Here is a 19,924-nt window from a genome sequence, read left to right on the forward strand (position 1 = left end):
AGGAGCACCGTAGTACTTGCGTTACCTAACCCACAGGATGCGGGTGCATAGGTCCCAAAGTGTGTTGGGTTTCGTCGTGAAGATCTATAGAGCCTTGGAGAAAAGATGCTGCAGGCGGCCAGAAGAGAAGAGTCCGGGTGGATCAAAGATGAAGAGGACCTGAAAGCAGAGGGGACAGAGTCAGGGTCACTAGCCAGAGACCAGAATGGAACCAGGAAGGAACCAGGTGATGTCGCGTTGCAATCAGGTGCTGATGCGAAGCTGGTCTCTGCAGCCACGTGGACCAGGAGTCATCGACGACTACCAGGAGTCAGGCACGGACTGTCCCACTAAGGCTCTCGCTGTCGGCTTGAGGATTGGAGGCAACAAGCCTTGGCAAAGGCAACCCACGCAGGATACAATGTAGGCTTCTTACTCAGACCAGCAAGGTCTGAGAGGCTGCTTCTTTTGAGGGAAGCAAGGGCCAGTCTGGAGCAACCAGACCAGCGGTTTAGTTTAAAAGGTTTGTCGCCAAGATGGCCACTAGCCAACGGGCAAGCGACCGGGCAGACGCGTCGAGCAGGAAAATGCAAAAGGGCCCCACGCAGAACTCGTGGAGGGTGCAGGGCTGATCTTTGGTGCAGATGTTGCTCGGGGCTGGGGCTTCTCAATCCCCAATGCACAGCTTCGAGGAGGCCTCTGGGGCTGCACAGTTAGCAGGTCGCAGACTTTTCAAGATGGCCGGTCCCACCTCTCTCGTCGCCTCTACAGGTCTCAACTTTGCAGTGACTGTGGATCGGGCTGTTGGATGTCTGGGAATCCGGTTCTTGTCAGGCTCTGGAAAAGCAAGTCGTCGATCGCTGGATGGTGCCTGATTGTGCAGGGTGGTCACTCCTTGACCACAAGGGAGATTCTTCAGTTGTCTTCTTCCAAAGTAGAGAGATTAAGGTCCAGAGTTTTGTTTCAGTGTTTCAGTCAGGATAATCTAAAGTCTCTAGACTCAGCTCCTACCTATATACCAATCTTAGGGGCTGGATTACCTTCAAAGTTCCTCCTATGGGTGGGACCAGGGAAGGGGGTGGTTACACCACTTTCCCTTTGTCCAGTTTCGCGTCAGAGCTGGGGCTGGAGTGCCCCAACACCGGTTTGAATTGGCCTATGCTTGCGACACCTTGTGTGCCCTAGGCAGTGTCTCAATACTTTCAGCCCTCCCTGTCCCAATACACAAAGTCCTGTCTGGGGTGGTGCTAGCACCTCCCAAGGCAGGAAACCTATTGTACAAGCCTCCCTCGCTGGAAGGACTCCCAACACCAGGAGGTCAGACTTGTGTCTGTGGCAGCAGCATCCATTTTGTGATGCTGAGGCTCTGGTTAACTTGAACAGGGAATAGTAGGAACAACATGTCTTCTCCCGCTAGAAGGGTGGAATGCTACCCATGTCGCCAGGACTGGCGAGGGGGTAGTATTCAAAATCATATGACACCTTACTCGACACGTTTTGATAAAGCCAAACTATAGTTAGCATTTAACCGGGAGGTTCATAATGCACGGAAGAGTATATGGTATGGCAATATCCTAGAACAGCTATAAGAACATGGTTCCGAAAACTGCAGACCGGCATAGCTCATGCTAGAGCACCATCTCACATAAAACCAAGCACTCTGCATCCAGGATTGTTAAGCCCTGCCATAGGAGTGACTTATAGGTGTATATGTGTCTAGATAAAAGGTTAGATATAGGTATACTATATATAAGCAAGGGGTGATTACACGACCTTGTCCCAGCTGAGTGATCAGCCAGTTGTGTCAATGTGAATGGCCAGCCAGGGGTGGCATAATAAATGCTGCAGCCCCTGGTAGGCCTTGGATGCACCTATGCCCTGGGTACCAATAGTACACTGTACAGGGGCTTATAAGGTAACCCAATACCCAATTGGAGTTGTACCTAAGGTACATGGAGTCCATTTTACAGAGAGCAGAAAGCCTGGGGCCCTGATTAGCATGATCCCAGGCCAACTAAGTTGAAAACCAGCTAAACACTAGGCAAAAAATCTGGGGTAACCATAGTCAGGTATCCACCTTCCTACACTGCTTGCCCCAAGAGTACCACAAAGCTGGATATCACATGTAGATAGAACACTCAGCCAATCAAGACACGACATGCACACTACACGTAGTGATCATGTGTTCCCCACAGCAGCCATCTGGACACCTATACAATGGCCCACACTAGCTCTCCCGGAAGTTGAGAGCCATCTGTGTCCTTATCAGATGACCAAACTTTTTAATTTATGACAGATGCTTCTTCAAAAATGCAGAAGGAATATGCTACTTAAAAGTATGCATCTGTTCTTGGCATGTAGGGCCGCTAACATTCATATCTTGTGCATAGATCGCCGCCTAGTGTTGGGTCCGGATGATTGCACCTTGTTGTCCTGGAAGAGTCTTTGAAGTATCACGAGATAGGTGGCTCCTCCCCTGGACTACAGTGCGCATGGGCATACTCTCCATCCTCAGATTGTTTTTCGCCATTGTGGCAGAGATGGAGTCCAATACAATACAAGATGACCATGCTTACAAATAATTCTGACTACTACAGCTGCGACAGGCACCGGGGAGGATGGGCGGGCGATATGAATGTTAGCGGCCCCACATGCCAAGAACAGATGCATACTGGTAAGCAGCATATTCCGTTCGAGGCATGTGGGCCGCTAAATTCATATCTTGTGCATAGAATAAATAGCAGTTTCTCGCTTAGCGGTGGTTGCCCGAGCCAGCTGCAGCAGCCTGAAAGAGGGACTTAAGAGCAGCCTGTCCTACAGCAGCTTGCTGCTTGGAATGTACATCAACACAGTAGTGTTTGGTGAATGTATGTATGTTATTCCATGTGGCTGCTCTGCATATTTTCTCCAATGGAATGTTTCCCAGAAAAGCCATGGATGCCCCTAGCTTGCGTGTGGAATGTGCTCTTGGGGGGACTGTTAGTGTGTGTTTAGCCTTCTGATAAAAAATCTGAATACACTTAACAATCCACCTGGCTATACCGGATTTGGAAATGGGTTTGCCCTTGTGCTGTGGTGAGAAAGCAACAAAAAGTTGTTTAGTCTTCCTGAAATCCCTCGTCCTGTCTATATAGTACAGGAGAGCACGTTTGACGTCTAGTGTGTGCAGTGACCTCTCTGCTACTGAGTCTGGATTAGGGAAGAAAACGGGAAGTTCAATAGTTTGATTAATGTGGAACTGAAAAACTACCTTGGGCATGAATTTAGGGTTAGTGTGTAGCACCACCCTATTTACGTGAACCTGTATCAAAGGTTCTTGAATGGTTAGGGCTTGCAGCTCGCTAACCAGTCTGAGCGACGTGATCGCTACTAAGAAGGCAACCTTCCAAGTTAGGAACTGTATCTCACAAGAGTGGAGAGGTTCGAAAGGAGGTCCCATTAGTCTGGTCAAAACTATATTCAGATTCCAGACCGGTGAAGGTTGTCTTCTGGGTGGAATGACTCGTTTGAGTCCCTCCATAAAAGCCTTTATGGCTGGCACTCGAAACAGTGAAAGGTGTTGCCTGTTTTGTAAGTAAGCCGCTATTGCCGCCAAATGAATGCGTATAGAACTGTATGCCAGATTGCATCTGTATAAATGTAACAGGTAACAAATAATGTTCTGTGTTGATGCATCCAGTGGGTTTATGTCATGGTTGGAACAGTAAATGACAAAACGTTTCCATTTGGCAGCATAGCAGGCCCTAGTGGTAGGCCATCTTGCCTCCTTGATGATGTCCATACAATCAGGAGGCAGATTCAGATACCCAAATTCTATGACTTCAGGAGCCATATCGCAAGGTTCAACTGTTGCGGATCTGGGTGCTGAACTGCGCCATGGCTCTGGGTGAGAAGACTGGGCGTAAGACGCAGTCTTTGATGAGGCACCACAGAAAGTTCTACGTGGTGTACCATGCTTGCCTCGCCCACGTTGGAGCAACCAGGATGAGAGTCATCGAGTGCTGTCTGAGTTTCCGTGCCACCAGAGGTATGAGCGGGGCCGGCGGAAAAGCGTACGCAAATCTGCCTGACCAGTTCATCCAGATCGCATTGCCCTGAGACCGCAGGTGTGGGAACCTGGCGGCGAAGTTTGGGCATTTTGCGTTCTCGTTTGTGGCGAACAGGTCGATGTCTGGATGTCCCCACTGCTGGAAGTACGGTTGCAGCACCGAGGGATGAATCTCCCACTCGTGCACCTGATGGCTGTGTCTGCTGAGCAGATCCGCCATCTGGTTGTCTGGCCCGGGTGGTGCTCCGCCATGAGGAAAATGTTCCTCTGAATGGCCCACTTCCACATGCTCTGAGCCAAGTGTGACAACTGTGGAGAGTGAGTACCTCCCTGCTTCTGAATGTAATACATGGTCGTCATGTTGTCCGTCCAGATCAACACAACCTTGTTGCACAGATGTATCTTGAAAGCCTTGAGTGCCATGAAGATCGCCATCAATTCTAGCAGATTGATGTGCATCCTCTTCTGTTGGTCCGACCATAGTCCCTGCACTGTATAATGAAGGAGATGCGCCCCCCACCCCAGGAGGGATGCGTCCGTCGTGAGCACTACTTGTGGTACAGGCTCTTGGAACGGTCGTCCCTTGCAAAGGTTGCGTGGATTCCACCAATGCAGAGAGTTGTACGCACGACCGGTCACCAACACTAGGTCTTTCAATCGTCCTTGAGCCTGATTCCACAGTCGTGCTAGACACTCTTGGAGCGGACGCATGTGCAGTCTCGCGTGCGGGACTATGAAGATGCAGGAGGCCATCATGCCTATCAACTGCAGAAACACTCGAGCCTGTAGGGAGTGTTGTGGCCTGAATCTGCGAATCAGCAGTTGCATGCTGTAGATTCGCACTGAGTTCGGCTGGGCTGTAGCTGTCACAGTGTCCAACGTCGCTCCCAAGTATTGCTGTACTTGAGCAGGTTGAAGATGCGACTTGGGATAGTTCAGAGAAAATCCCAAACTGTGCAGATGATGAATTGTGCGGGCCACGTGGCTGGCGCACTGCTGGGCCGACTTCGCTTGCACAAGCCAGTCGTCCAGGTAAGGGTAGACATGAATGTGTTTTCTCCGAAGGTGTGCCGCCACTGTCGCCAAGCACTTGGTGAACACTCTGGGAGCAGTGGTCACTCCAAAGGGTAGCACCTTGAACTGGTAATGCTTGTTCTGTATAATGAACCTCAGGTATTTCCTGTGTGCCTGATGTATGGGTATATGGAAATATGCATCCTTCAGATCCAGAGTTGCCAGGAAATCCCCCTGACTGAGCAACGGCAGGACCTGCTGAAGAGTCAGCATGTGGAAATGTTCTGAAAGGATGTATAGGTTCAAGGGTCTCAGATCCAGAATGGGTCTGAGAGACCCGTCCTTCTTTGGGACTAAGAATGAGAGAGTATACCCCTTTTCCGTGATCCTCTAAAGGCACCAGTTCTATGGCCCCTTTTTGCAGCATGCTTGCCACTTCCTGCTGTAATAAGGTTAAGTGTTCTGCGGACATAGGATGGTGTCTTGGTGGTATGTCGGGTGGAGTGGATGTCAGTTCTAAACAATACCCGTACTGGATAAGCTGCCTCACCCACCTGTCTGTGGTAATGCCTTCCCAGACTGGCAGGAACTGCTGGAGTCGTTCCCCGACCGGTGTTATATGGTACTGGGGGCAGTGACAAGACGTCACTGTTTGGTATTTGCGGAGGACCTGGTGTTATTATTTCCACGTCCTCTGCCTTTGGTGCTTTTACCACGGTATCCACCTCTATTGTTTTTGTTAAAGGTGGTCTGTGCACCACCATTATTGTATTGTGTTTGCTGGGACGTTTGCCCCCTTGACGGCCCTCTACTACCCGAGCGACGAAAAGAACCCCCTCTGAACTGTTGAGACTGCAAGGCCCCCATAGACTTAGCCGTCTCGGTGTCCTTCTTGATCTTTTGAAGAATCGTGTCAACGTCAGGCCTAAACAAGAAATCTGGGTTAACGGGGTGATTGAGCAAACTAGTTTGTATTTCTGGCTTAAACCCTGAAATCCGTAACCATGCCTGCCTCCTTAGCATTACACTAGTGTTAATGGTCCTGGCTGCAGTGTCTGCTGAATCTAGGGCACACTGGATAGAAGCGTTTGATATCAGTTTCCCTTCCTGAATCAACATTTCCGCCCCCTCTCTATACGCATCAGGCAAGTGTTGCAACAATTGCTCTAGGGTATCATAGTGAGCCCTATCATATCTAGCCAGTAGTGCTTGTGTATTGGCTATTCTCCAAATATTCGCTGCCTGCGCAGCAACCCGCTTCCCAAATGCTTCTAATACTATAGATTCTTTGTCTGGGGGAGGAGCATCACCACTTGTTTGTGAGTTCGCCCTCTTCCAGGCATTGGAGACCACCAAAGAGTCCAATGGCAATTGACCCCTTATATACGTAGGGTCCACAGGAGCAGGCCTGTATTTCTTCTCAATACGTGGGTTCAACACCCTTGCTCTGGTTGTGTCCTTGAAAATGTCATTTGCGTGCTTAAGGACACCCTTCAGCATTGGCAGCGTCTTCACTGATCTGTCCGACGTAGAGAAGGTATCAAACAGAAAGTCCTCCTCAACTGGGTCTGCATGCATGACCACATCATGGTTCAACGCTGCCCTTTCAATTAGAGTGTTGAACGCCGCAGTATCCTCTGCGGGGGCTGAATTTACTTGGTAAGACTTGGTGTCCGCCGTGCCTTGATCGTCGAGCACATCCTGCGAGTCATCCTGAGTAGATTCATCAGGATAGTTGAATTGCTAGTCATTCTGGTCATCACCCCCACCATCCTCAGTGCGTGTGGGGGAATGAGTAAAGGCTTGTCCATAAGGCCTTACTGACTCGAAAAGAACTGGCGAGGAAGCAGAGTCTTTTCTTTTTGAGTGTAATTTGATAGTATTCCATTGGCTTCTCCGGCAAGATCTTCCGTTTGAAAAGGGTGAGTCTTCCGGTTGCAGAGTCAATGTACAACTTCTTCGAGCTTTCAGAAGAAGGTGTAGTGGAACTCACGCCTGCAGAAGTGGCGGTCGTTCCCTTAAGTTTTGACATCACTTTACCAGGGTCGGTGCCCTGTGCCGGCTTAGACGCTTTAGGTCTTGCAGTCGGAGGCATTCCAAAAACTATAGGTGGAGGCTCCGATGGCTGTTGACTTTTTTCACGGCCATCGCCAACTTCGAGCCAGGCGTTGTGCTGGGATTCCCAAAATGGCCGCGGCTTGATGCGGCACGTTCCAACGCAGCCATTTTGTGCTTGTCTTCGAGAACCTTCACCAGCATCAACTTGTATGCATTCGGACTGAGGGGCGGCTGCGACTCAAGTCCGTCCTCAGTGTCCACGCCCCGAGGGAAGCCTTAGATGACGTCGAACCGTCTTTGGGCCTTTGGCACCTTCTTGGATGTACCGATCTTCGGGTTGGCACCCGTATGTGACCCCGAAGGGGCAATGACACTTCGAGCCTTCTTAGGATCCGATGGAACGAGGCTTTGCGAAACGAATACTGGTTTGACCAGTTTCAGTTTCGGTTTCAATTTGTCTTTAGTCAGTTTCGGTTTCGAAGGCGTACCCACCGAAGGCTCTGAAATATTCTTAGCCGGGCCAGATAGCGGGGCTGTAGAATGAGTAGAAAGATCTTGGCTAAGGCCTTCCGGCATGCATCGACCTGAGCCCTTGACAAGACAGCGTCACTTTCGACCCCCGAAGGTTCGGTTGGGTCTTGCTCATCCCTGGAGCCGCCCTCTGTGGTGTTAATGGCCATACCATTGTCTCTTACCTCGACCGCTTCATCGTCTTCGATGTTCTCATCGTCTACCTCTTCTCCGTAGTAAGATTCTGGACAGGAGGCTGGGTCGGAGAACTGCTCCGGTTCCTCCCCTTGGACGCCCTCGTCGTCCCCAGCCTCGAAGATATCCTCCACATCCGACGCTCTCCGCGCCGGTAGTCTCGCCTCACGTCGAAGAGCGAGCGCCTCTTCCGACCTGAATTTCGAGCATGCCAAGCAACTCCCCTCATCGTGGTCTGGAGACAGACATCTGCTGCACACAGGGTGCACGTCTGAGAGAGGATACTTCACGTTACAGAACGGGCAACGCTTAAACAGGGCCTGGAATTCCATCGTTGATGTCAATCTTCGATTGGGCCTAAAAGCTGGGAGCACACGTGCTCAAGAATACGGGAACCGGATAAGTTAACTCAGACCGAACGAAGTACAATACCGACGCTTAAAGAGGCCTTTTGGCCTGAAGAAAACAAGTTTTTCCTATAGGTTCCGAACGAGAGTCACAGAACACATCCGAACCCAATGGCGGAAAAAAACAATCTGAGGATGGAGAGTATGCCCATGCGCACTGTAGTCCAGGGGAGGAGCCACCTATCTCGTGATACTTCAAAGACTATTCCAGGACAACAAGGTGCAATCATCCGGACCCAACACTAGGCGGCGATCTATGCACAAGATATGAATTTAGCGGCCCACATAACTCGAACATTGCTTATTGTACCTCACAAGATGTATATATTGTCAGATGAAACGTTTACACAGATACTTTCCTTAGACTCATTGGGTCGAGACTCTCCTGGTCGCTGCAATTAATTTAACCAACTTGTTCCTGTTTTGCCAAACGCATCTTTTCTTGTTATTTCTTTAAGGTTAATTCATATCCGAGCAACATTTTGGCAAGCCACGTGGGAGAGAATGGTTTATCGAGCTAACTGCTGCTGAAGGACCAGGACCCTGCCGAACAGATTCACATGTGCGCAACCAAGACCGGGGAGCAGACGCGATAATTGATTAGAAGTTCTGCTGAATCTGTGAGGTGGAGGTCTGTCCGGAGGCTGCCGTCACATGTGTAACAGACTATATTCGATCCTTAGACCCAGTGTGTAGCAAATTAGGACAAGCACACAGATAATTTATTACCTAGTCAGCACGCTAGAAAAAGGCGAGGGTAGCTACTGTTTTTTTTTTTTAGCTTTAACAGGTGGGCTCGACACAGCAGTAAACTGTGACCCTTGGTGTGTTATATAGGGTCACACCTCAATCTTATTTTTTAGCCAAATTAGTTTTCTTAGGTACTACTGGGGTTTCTTAACACTGGGAGGATCTAAAGGAAGTGAAAAGGTGGATTATTTGTGCTTGGACTGCTGGGCATCAAGCAATCGATACGCAATGCCCCTGGGTGTGATATAGGGTGTCATTCGGAAGGTTAGGGAAAATCTCAGAATTTGGTGAATAAGGTGTAGCTCGTGTCTGACCACAGAGGGGCTTTAGTGGTCAAGTTTTCCTTGTTTTCCCCACACAAAGCGTTGCCTTCTCTGTCCATCGGGCTGATAGACAGACTATCATACTCTCTTAGCTCTGCGTATTACATGGAGTATCCCCCCTCCTCTGGCTATAGGTGCTACGAGGGTGCTAAGGTTTTTTGGATCAAGTTATCCTTTTTCTCTTTTAGATTTTCCCTTTTATGCACTTATTGATGTTGTGGTGCTTCTAAATGAAATGCCTGTTAATGCTATCTATGGTCGAATTGAAAATCTAATAGTCTCGTAACATATATGTGATGCTGAGGAACCTGATGTATATGTCACCAAATTTGCTATAGTCATAAGAGATTATCTTGAACTTGCTTTGTTTTGGTCTAACACTGGTCTCTTCAGGCCTGCTTGAATATTGTACTTCATAACTTGATACTAGCAGCCCATCCCGACGCTGTCCGGGTATGAATTGCTGCCGGCCAGTAGTATATTGTTTTGTAGGGATTTCGTTTTGATAGCATTTCTTATCTGTGACAGGCCTGTGAAACGCTCCGATTCACAGTGCACTGCTGATGCACTTAAGAGTGCGCGTTCAGGAGTGTGTGTGAACTCTAGTTTCCCTACTTTATTTTTCCTTCCAATATTATATACCGCAAACTCGACAACATGGCATGAGCACAATTTACATTACAGAAGAACACATTCATTTGTGGTAGGCACTGGGAGACAAAGCGATTTGCCTGGAATCACAGGATGTTGAGCTGATGCAGAGATTCGAACGTAGCTCCACAGCGCTAAAGTTCGTAATTCTAGAACTTGTGGCGGGAGGTGTGTCTAAAAGTGTATATCGGTGCTGGCCATCAATGAGAGGCCTGTGCATTTTTCAAATGGGTGGTGAAAAAATATGAGTATGTTGCTGGAGATGTGGGCCGCCGTGCCACCAATGTAATTACGAGGGGAGGGTAAACACCCATTACTCTTCAACTTCTTTCCGCATACCATCACTCCGCATACTTTCATTACGAAAGCACCATGACTCTGCAATGCCATTATAACGCATGGCATTACATTTTATATGCTTTTACCACGCATACATTTACAACGAAATTCCTTGTAAATGCATGAATGGTAAAAGCATGTTTTTTTAATGTTTGGATAAGGTAAGTATGGGTATATGTTTTGGGGTGTTTGGGTATTTTAAGGGTTCAGATATAGTTTTGGGTTATGGGGTACAGGGGTATTTTTAGGGTTCAGGGCTAGGTTTGGGTTTTGGGGTATAGGGGCATTTTTAGGGTTCAGGGGTAGGTTAAGGTTTTGGGGTGCAGGGGTATTTTAAGGGTTCAGGGCTAGGTTTTGGGGTACAAGGGTATTTTAGGGTTCAGGGCTAGGTTTGTGTTTTGGGGCACAGGGGTATTTTAGGGTTCAGGTCTAGGTTTGGGTTTTGGGGTACAGGGGTATTTTTAGGGTTCAGGGCTAGGTTTGGGTTTTGGGGTACAGGGGTAGGTTTGGGTTTTGGGGTACAGGGTATATTTATAGGGTTAAGATGGGTTTGTGTTTAAGGGTGTTGGGGTATTTTAAGGAGTAAGGGTGGGTTATGATTATGGGGTGCAGGGGTATTTAAAGGGAGCAGGGTGGGATTAGCACACGATATGAGACATGGCATGAAGGGCTGAACGTACCACACGCCCCCAGCACACGCCCACAGCACAACGCAGAAACGCCCCCAAGGGACTACTTTGCTGGCACAGTTCTTTTACCTTTTAAATGTATATGGTGGGCGTCTGCATAGCCTATGTCCTTCTGCTGCAACTGCCCTTTCCAACGCTGTATTGGGTGTTGTGATTGGTGCTGTGGTTCCTGAGATTACCCGCCTCAAAGGTTTGGGCTCTCTCTTTATTATATTAGTATAGATAGATATAGATATAGATTACCCAAAAGCCTGTAACATCTAGAAGTTTGGTTAAAACAATAAAAAAAACTAGATGTGACAAGGCAGACTTAGGAATAAATGTGAAGCAACACCTTACTGCTGAACTGGGCTACTATGTGTACCATATATTGGAAACCTCATAGTCCTGGGGACTGGACTGCTGCAAGTTGGACCAGATATATTTAAAGAGGTGAAGGTCGTGTTGGAGGTAGAGATAGATGTAGGTGTTTTTGCTGTGCTCTGGGTAAGTAAAAGTAAACTTAAATGGCACTGCAAAGAACCAAACAGTGCAAGTCTGTCCGCTGCCAAATGGTAAAGAGGCAGTTAGTAATGTAGGTCTGGAAGTATAGCAACATAAAGAAAATAGCCAGTTCACATTATTCTGTCCTCCTTTGTACAATGTTTAAGCAGAAACATGAATTTGATTCACTTATGTATAAACCATTTACAATGCCTGATGAAACTTTTTTTCTGTAAAATGCTTGCCCTCTCAAGATTAAGCAACCAATGACAGTCTACTAAAGACAGTTTTGTTCTATATATCATCATGGTACTTACACTAAAAATCAGCTCCATTATATTAGACTTCAGTTCCTTTTTTTCATTGGGAAATATAAACTTCCAGCGAAATCTGGCAAATGAAGAATAACTACAGTTAGTGAAACAGCTAAAGACATTATACATAATCAGACTGTATTTATCTCCCTTGCAGTTTGCACATATTATATCAATGTTATCATTCTGAGCCTTGGCTTCTCTGAGATAATGTGCATCAGTGAAACTCAGCCTTCGGGGGGCGGGTGGGGGGGGGGGGCTGAGGAGACCTTATTCCCATATTTCGCACAAGGTGGCTTCAAAGAATGTAATTAAACATCATAATGGGTTTACTTCCAAGAACTTGAATGCATCCGAAACAACTGTTGATGCGCAGCTGTGTCTTTGCTTCAGAAAACTGGGTTCAGCCCATTAGCTACCTCGGTTTCCTATTAACATACTTTGACAACCATCAAATAGAACAAATATTTTTCATGAACTCTTATCAATCTTAATAAAACAGAACTGATGCCTCTCGGACGAGGGACAACTGTTTCAAGCTCCTCAAATGTTTACTGTCAAGTGTTTGTAGTACAGATCTGTGTAAAAATAAATAAAAAAGTAACCTAAAAAAAAAAAAAAAAAAAAAAGGAGGTATGAATGTTGAAATGTTAAATGGTCTGACGACCTGAAAATCGTGAAGCAATGTGGAGCTTATAAAAAACGAAGTAGCACCATTTATAATACGAAACACTGCTGCTTTAAAAACAATGATATAGGCACCAAACACTTTAAGGTGGCTTGTAGTGCCTTTCAGGAAAGGATTTGCAGCAAGCTCCATATGAAGGGCAGAGGAGGAGCAGAAGGAAAACTATAAAATCCAATGTTTGTATGTGATATTTGTACATCGTAAACCCAGCCAAAAAGTTTGTAGGGCACTGTGCAGGTTCAAAGGCATGCATATAGTTGCACAGCATGAACCCGTATCTATTTACAAAGCCCAAACACTTCCTTACATAATGAGCCCTCTATATAATAGTGTGCTATTGTACCCAGCATATTTGGGTAGGGTAATGTTGGATAATCTTAGCTCTTTAAGCAGGCTTGAGTGGCTGTATCAATAGACCTCCATACTAAAGCAGTTGAGCCTTCACAGAATAGTCTTGACTTGTGACTTTTTCCCCACAACAGTCAGACTCCATCAAGACTATCATAGATATCCACTTAAAAGGGCCATCTAGTAACAACAACAAGATGTTCTGTATCCAATCACTTATTATGGGATTGATGTTGGAAGTCCTCCAAAGGGCACAATGGGACCAGGTCACGCCAGATTCTTGGAAAGGGGCTAACATAATAGTATTTCCAAAAAAAGGCAAGCCTATTGCGGAACTAGGATCCTATAGGCCAATAACCTTGCTGAATAGCGATTGAAAGATATACTCTAAAATTCTGGCAAACAGGCTGTCAACAGTCATAGGAAAACTAGTCTCTCCGTTCCAGCACGGATTTGTACCTGGCAGTAGAACTACAGATCACATTAGAAGGATAATCACTCTGTTTGACCTTGTTAGAGTGTCAGGGGACCCTATGGCGGCCATATTTCTGCACGCAGAGAAGGCCTTCGCTAGGGTCTCCTGGCCCTTTCTTTGGGCTACCATGGAAAAGCAGGGATTAGGCAGAAACTATATTAATGCAATAGGCTGCATGTATCAAAATCCTGAGGCTAGGATTAACGTGATGGGTGCCTCATCGAATCCAATTAAAATCATACACGGGTCTCGTCAAGGGCTTCCATGCTCTCCACTTTTATTTGCATTATATATAGACCCTTTTATTAGGATAATAGTGGAGAACAACGACATCCGGGCAGCTCAAACCTTGGGGGGAGAATCAAAGATTTTAGCGTACGCAGATCTTGCTATAACAACAACTAATCCTGCGGATGCAGTAAGGGAGGTGGAAAAAGAGGCCAAATAATTTGGGGAAGTCTCAGGCTACTTTTTGAATAGGGAGAAAACCATGATCGTTAAAAACTCCCGGGCAGACCTGGTTGATAGCAGGGTTACAGAGAAGGCTAGATATCTAGGGGTTAAAATCGCAGCTAATGTGGATTATATAGTGCAATGTAACCTGGCGCCCTTGTTACTCAAGACCAAATCTGACTTCAACAGAATGAATAGCCAACACCTGACATTACTGGGAAGGTGTAATGTTATCAAAATGCTGTTTTTGACCAAAATGTTATATTTTTTTAGATCCATTCCACTGGAAGTAAATAAAACGTGTCTTTGCCTTCAACCAAGCCATTTCTAAGTTTTTATGGGCTGGGAAGCACCCAGGGAGAGCTTTGAAGTACCGGGACCGGGGTGGGTGGTCTGTCCCAGATATTCAGATTTTTTATTGGGCTGCAAATCTTCAACAGATGTTCGAGCTGTTAGGTAAAGGATATTCCTTCGCCCAAGATGGAGCTTACCCCTCCATATACAAGTTATTGCTAGGGGACGAGACCCATGGGTGCTTGATGCAGCATATTGATTTTGCCTACTTTAAAAGAGTAAAGTTCAAGGTCTTGTTGGGTGCTTTTAAAATATGGGCATCAATCATGAAAAAACTGAAACTGAATCGAATATACAGGTATACGCCTTTGCAAAACAACCAACTTGTACCAGAAATTTTTCACGATGGTTATATGGAATCTTGGAGGGAGAAAGGGATACAACATATCAAGGACCTAATAAGGGATAACACAATTCGGACGTTTGCTTCAATTAAGGAAAAAATCTGGTGTGGGAAACAATTACTTCTTCAAATATTTACAAATAAGGGACTTCATCTCAAAAAAGAGGATTCGGGGCCATAAAATCGCCCTATTGGAGGCAGCCCTGGGAACTCAAGGGGCATCAATTTTCAAGCTGTACACACTGCTTAGCGACACAATGGAGGATGACCTCGCTGAACATATGGACCAGTGACAAGACAAGGTCCAAGCTGACCCAGGGGTCGAGAGGACTCTCTATTGTTAAGCTCTACTGCAGCCATCTCAGCTAACATACAGGTTCAATGCTATAATACGTGGCTAAACCTGTATATTACTCCGGCGCGGATCTTTAAGTGGGGAGGTGCTACAGGTATTTATTGCTCTCGCTGTGGAGAGCTTGCCGCCGATAGTGTACATATATTTGCTACATGCCCCCGCTTAACTGGACTGATCGGAAAAATGGGCTATTACGTCAAACAAATCTTCAATTGTGATATAGAGTTGTTACCACAAGTTATCCTGTTGGGAGTAAGCAACCAGGCTCCGATGACACCCAAGAAAAAACTGCTTTTTATTATGATGGCGGTGTTTAGGCTCTCCATAGCGACAGTCTGGCTAGATAAAGAGCCCCCTTCAGTTCACTGTGGCTGGGAAAATTGTTAGCTACATATCGCTAGGAGAAAGATATATAAATGCAGAGGCTTAAGAGCTAAGAGCTAAGAAAAAAGGGGTCGATATTTGGGCTTCTTTTAGCTCATGGATTAATGAATCTTTGTTTTAAGCTTGCGGTCAGGGAGAGCGGTTCTATGGGTTCGGAATAATCTGCTATGCTGAAAGGTATTAGATACAGGATAGATCTGGTTGTAATTCACTCTAAAACGTGGTCTCCTTTGGTTTCGGGAAGAGGGTGGGCTGGGGGGAAAAAAAAAGTAAAGTGGATATATATTTTGTGTAAGCCTGTAAGGCGTGTATTTGTTCTCAAGTTATGTTTACTTCGTAATGATTTATATGAAACTGTTTTACATCAGCAGGACAGCCCCTTTTCGCAGGTCCGATCAACTGTTCATTGTCTACGGACGCATGCGGAAAGGGCGCCCTGTTACCAAGCCAACTATTGCACGTTGGATTTCTTCAGCCATTGTCTTCTGCCATAAGCAGGCCAGCAAACCTCTACAATCTTCAGTGAGAGCTCATTCCACCAGGGCAATGTCATCCTCTACCGCCCTGTTTGCTGGTGTGCCGTTGCATCAGATCTGCCGAGCAGCCACACGGTCCAACAGGCACACGTTCACGAAACACTACTGCTTGGATGCCATCAACGAGGCAGATACAGCAGTGGGACAGGCAGTACTTAGTCATCTTTTTAACTATGGTGAGCCTCTGTCTTCCCTCCTCCACTATGGTTTTATATGATTGCTATCAGTACTTACATGACTGCGATGTAACAGCATTGAGAAACCAAAAGAGACAATAATAATACAATCGGGCCTCTGCAGCTGTTACTGCTCTCTATTCTATTCAAGCATGTGAATCTATGAAAGACACTGTAATACTGGAGAAGAACAATTGTTACTTACCTGTAAACAGGTGGTTCTCCAGTATTGCTGCGACGCAACCACCTCAGAGGCTCGCTTCTCATCGATTCTTTTGTCACTCTTGTGCTACGAAAATCTTAGGGTCTGAGCTCTGAGGAGAAGGTTCTGGAACGGTGCTGGCGCCTGATTGGCTGTAGTTTGGACTAACATAATGACAGGAATATGTTACAAGTGTTTGCTCTCTCTACCATGTTTTACTATGTAGGAATTGTTTGAGTATTTATTATGTATTTTCTAGTATTATTTCATGTGTTATGTATTTACATACATATGCTATTGCTATGTTATTGCTATTTTATTTACAGTGGGACTCACTTAGTCGACGGGGAATATTCAAGCATGTGAATCTATGAAAGACACCCAAATACTGGAGAAGAAAGCATTATCATTGAGGAATTCAAAGTAAGCGCTCATTTGGTTTACAGTTTCGTTCGGTCCAGATGATGATCACATCATCTATGTAGCATCCTCAATAGAGAATGTTTCTTGCCCATTCTGCTGCTTCTGGGGACCACGCACGAGTGTGTACAACCCAACCCGTGAACAGGTTTGCATATGACGGTACAAATTTCGAACCCATGGCCGTAGCCTAAATCCGTTTAAATCCGTCTTTGTTATATAAAAAATAGTTATTAGTGAGAATTAACTCAACCATCTCAAGTAGCATCCGGTTAGTTTCAATGTAACTTTCTTTTTGTGTGTAAAGGAAGAAATCAACAGCTATGCATCCAAACACTCTCTTTATACAAGTTTATAGAGACTCTATATCTGGATTCACAAGCCACATGGAGTCATCCAATACAGAGTCTTTAAACGTATTCAAGATGCCTGTAGTGTCTGTAGTGTCCCTCACAAATGATAGTAAATTCACCACTAGGGGTTTCAAGAAGGAGTCAACAAATTGAGACCCAATTACAGAGATGATGTGGCCCCCTGGAGGGAATGGTCCTTTCTTATGGTCCTTGGGGAGAAGATATAAAGCAGGGAATCCTAGGATTGTCAAATTTCAAAAATCCAAACTCTAAATCTGGTAAAAGGTCAACCTCTCTCCAGTGTGGCAATTTCTCATTTAATTGTGGTTTAGCAAGAATACATGGGTTCTGTAGTAACTTCTTTTAACATGTCAGATTCTCAAGTTGTCTATGGACCTCTCCTAGTCAAGCTTTAGGTAGGCTGCTCTTCACATGTGGCTGCCCCAACCTCTTGAACATGGGTTTAGGGACAACCCATTGGTGTGTGAGCTGCTCTTTTTAATGCATTTTGTGTGGTACATCAAACAATGACGACAATAGACACTAGAGATGCATTAGGCAATATAATTGTAGGCTTGGGACATGGATCACATCCAGTGGTTATGAATTACCTTTACACATCTCAATCAATAGCAGAGCTAAAGGATGGACACATTGATATTTAATATGTTTATGCTTTTATCCATTAGCATGGAACAGATGTTCACAGTCTCATTGTGACGCTGTTATTTACTCAATATTTGACCAAATTCAATGTATGAGCACTGGTAGGTATTTGTTTATTTAAGGTGTGCTTGAGAAGTTTTGGTCTAGTAAGTCAGCAGTTCACATGCATCTTGTGGAGACCCTTTTAGGGCAACTTTTTCTGTGCACCCTATTTATACGTGATATAGGGTATGTGTATCATTTCCTTTTTCCTTCCTCGTTTTATTCCTTTTTTGTTTCCCCTCTTTTCACCTTCCCTTCTGTTGCTGAATCTCCCTCATGCAGTTTAAATATGGCATGAAAGGTCAAATGGGGAAATCTAAAATGTCCAGTGATGTTTTCCGTGTTTGGTCGGGACTGAACTGTTTTTTGGTTTGAGTGGTTTTGTGTAGGTTATGCGGTTACAATTATTCTGGTTTTATGTGTTTTCCCATTGTTTTCTTATTATATGTTTTTTCAATGTGAAAACATTGTTAGTGTGGATTTAATAATTTTGTTTGCAATCTCTAGGCCTTTTTCCTTATTCATATGCATGTCTGGTATTGGGTGTGGCGCTTTCTAATGTCATTTTTTTTATAGGTACAATGTATGTTTTAGATGAATTACTTATATGTATTTTTGGCATGTTTGCAGCCCTGAAGAAGACCATGTGTTGGCAAAATGTGTTGGTTGTGCTTGTTTGTCTGCTTGAAGAAGAAAAGAATAAAAAAGAAAAATGCAAGCAAAAAAAAAAAAGGGAGCCAACAATCACAGATAAAAGGCCCTCCAAAATGTTATTTTATTTCATATAGTCTGCTTGGACCTACTGTGACATATTTCACGAAATGGGCTGTTTAAATAGGTTAAGAAGTTTACCTTTGCCCCCTTAATGACAAACATTTAGGTAGCTGTAATTTACTAACAAATTATTTTTCCTAAAATACTCCTCAACCTCGAGGCTATTATACGCCTCAAGTTGACTATGCAAACAATAATCCGATCTCCTCTGCAGAATAGAATGAAAGCAGCATAATAAGCCCTCATTCTAGGTGAATGATTGGTTATTACGTTCATGAACACAGTGACAAATCCTGTCAAGACTTGGGTTTAGACCAGCGTTGAAGTACTAAAATATCTGTACCCTATGCACCTGCTTTTCAAGATAGTTTTTTCAGTGATAACAGACATGGGGCCATATGTAACAAGCCTTTTTCCCGTTTGCAAATGGGCAGATTCTCAGAATCTGCCCGTTTGCCAATGGGAAAAAGCCTTTTGGGCTGTATCATCCCAAAAGGGCATCGCAAAACAGAGAATGGCAAAATTTGCAAGTCTCTATTTTGCGAATGCAATTAAGGAATTGCAAATTGTGATGCCTTAAATGCAATTCTGGAAGCACCAGAAATTTGCTATTTGGCCTTAAGGAATTGCAAATTACCACCAAATTCAAGTTGGTGGTAATGTACGAATTTCTTTAAAAAAGCACATTTTGATTTTTTGAAAAGTGCCATATGTCGTACATACAGGCCCTTGGGGCATGTATGTACACAAAATGTGCACACATGCATATTTCAGGGGTGCAATAGGTTGTCCTTTTGGCACCCTTGCAACCTTGAAATTGCATTCTTAATGTGCGATTGTTGGACAGGCCACATGAAGGGCTCGCTCCCTCCCCGCATGACAGAGCCAGGACACCGGCTCTCCAGGTGCTACCCACAGAAGCAACCCACACTCCGTCCCCTACGGGACTCCTACCCCCAGACATCTCTGTATCACGGGCCCGGACCACCGCCAGCACCATTGCCCAGCCCGGCCGCCATCTTGGACACTGCACCACGAGGCCGCATGGCCTCAGCTCGACCCCAACCCTGGGCCTGGCCAGGCCCCGACATCCCGGCACCACCATCCACCCAGGAGGTGAACGGACCACTTGGCAGGTCAATGGGAGAAAGAAGTGTCGATGGCTCTCCCCCGCCAGGTGCCGATCGCCCCCAGCCTCCCCGGGCGCTGGCTCCACCCCCCTGCTGGGTGTCTGGACTCCCTCATCCCGGACCTCCCGACCTCCAAGTGCGAGGGTCCGGACATCAAAGGCCGCCAGACCTATAACTGGGGCAGCTCCAGAGCAGGAAGGAGTTGTATCCTGGAGTCGAGAGATACCGAGAAGAACTCATCCTTGACGGACTGCTGGCGCTGCCGCAGCCCTGCCTTGTGAACTGTCGTCCTGCCGCTGCCGCGGCCCTCTGCAACCTTCATCCTCGTCGGGACCTGCTGGCGCTGCCGCGGCCCGTTGTAACTACCATCTCGTCGGGACCTGCTGGCGCTGTCGCGGCCCGTTGTAACTACCATCTTCGTCGGGACCTGCTGGCGCTGCCGCGGACCGTTGCCACCTTCGATCT

At 46.0% G+C, this 19,924-nt stretch overlaps 1 protein-coding gene across 1 annotated transcript in view; it reads right to left on the reverse strand.

The window, feature by feature from the left end:
• The window catches only part of LOC147706789 (exportin-5-like), a 1,247,062-nt gene that overhangs the window by 1,167,032 nt on the left and 60,106 nt on the right, over positions 1-19,924 (reverse strand). The window contains exon 3 of the mRNA XM_086925922.1: positions 11,764-11,836. Within this exon, the coding sequence (XP_086782048.1) occupies positions 11,764-11,836 (73 nt within the window). The remainder of the gene's footprint in view (positions 1-11,763; positions 11,837-19,924) is intronic.

The sequence above is a fragment of the Lissotriton vulgaris genome, chromosome 6 (assembly GCF_964263255.1).
Source record: "Lissotriton vulgaris chromosome 6, aLisVul1.2, whole genome shotgun sequence".
In the NCBI taxonomy this organism is placed as follows: domain Eukaryota; kingdom Metazoa; phylum Chordata; class Amphibia; order Caudata; family Salamandridae; genus Lissotriton; species Lissotriton vulgaris.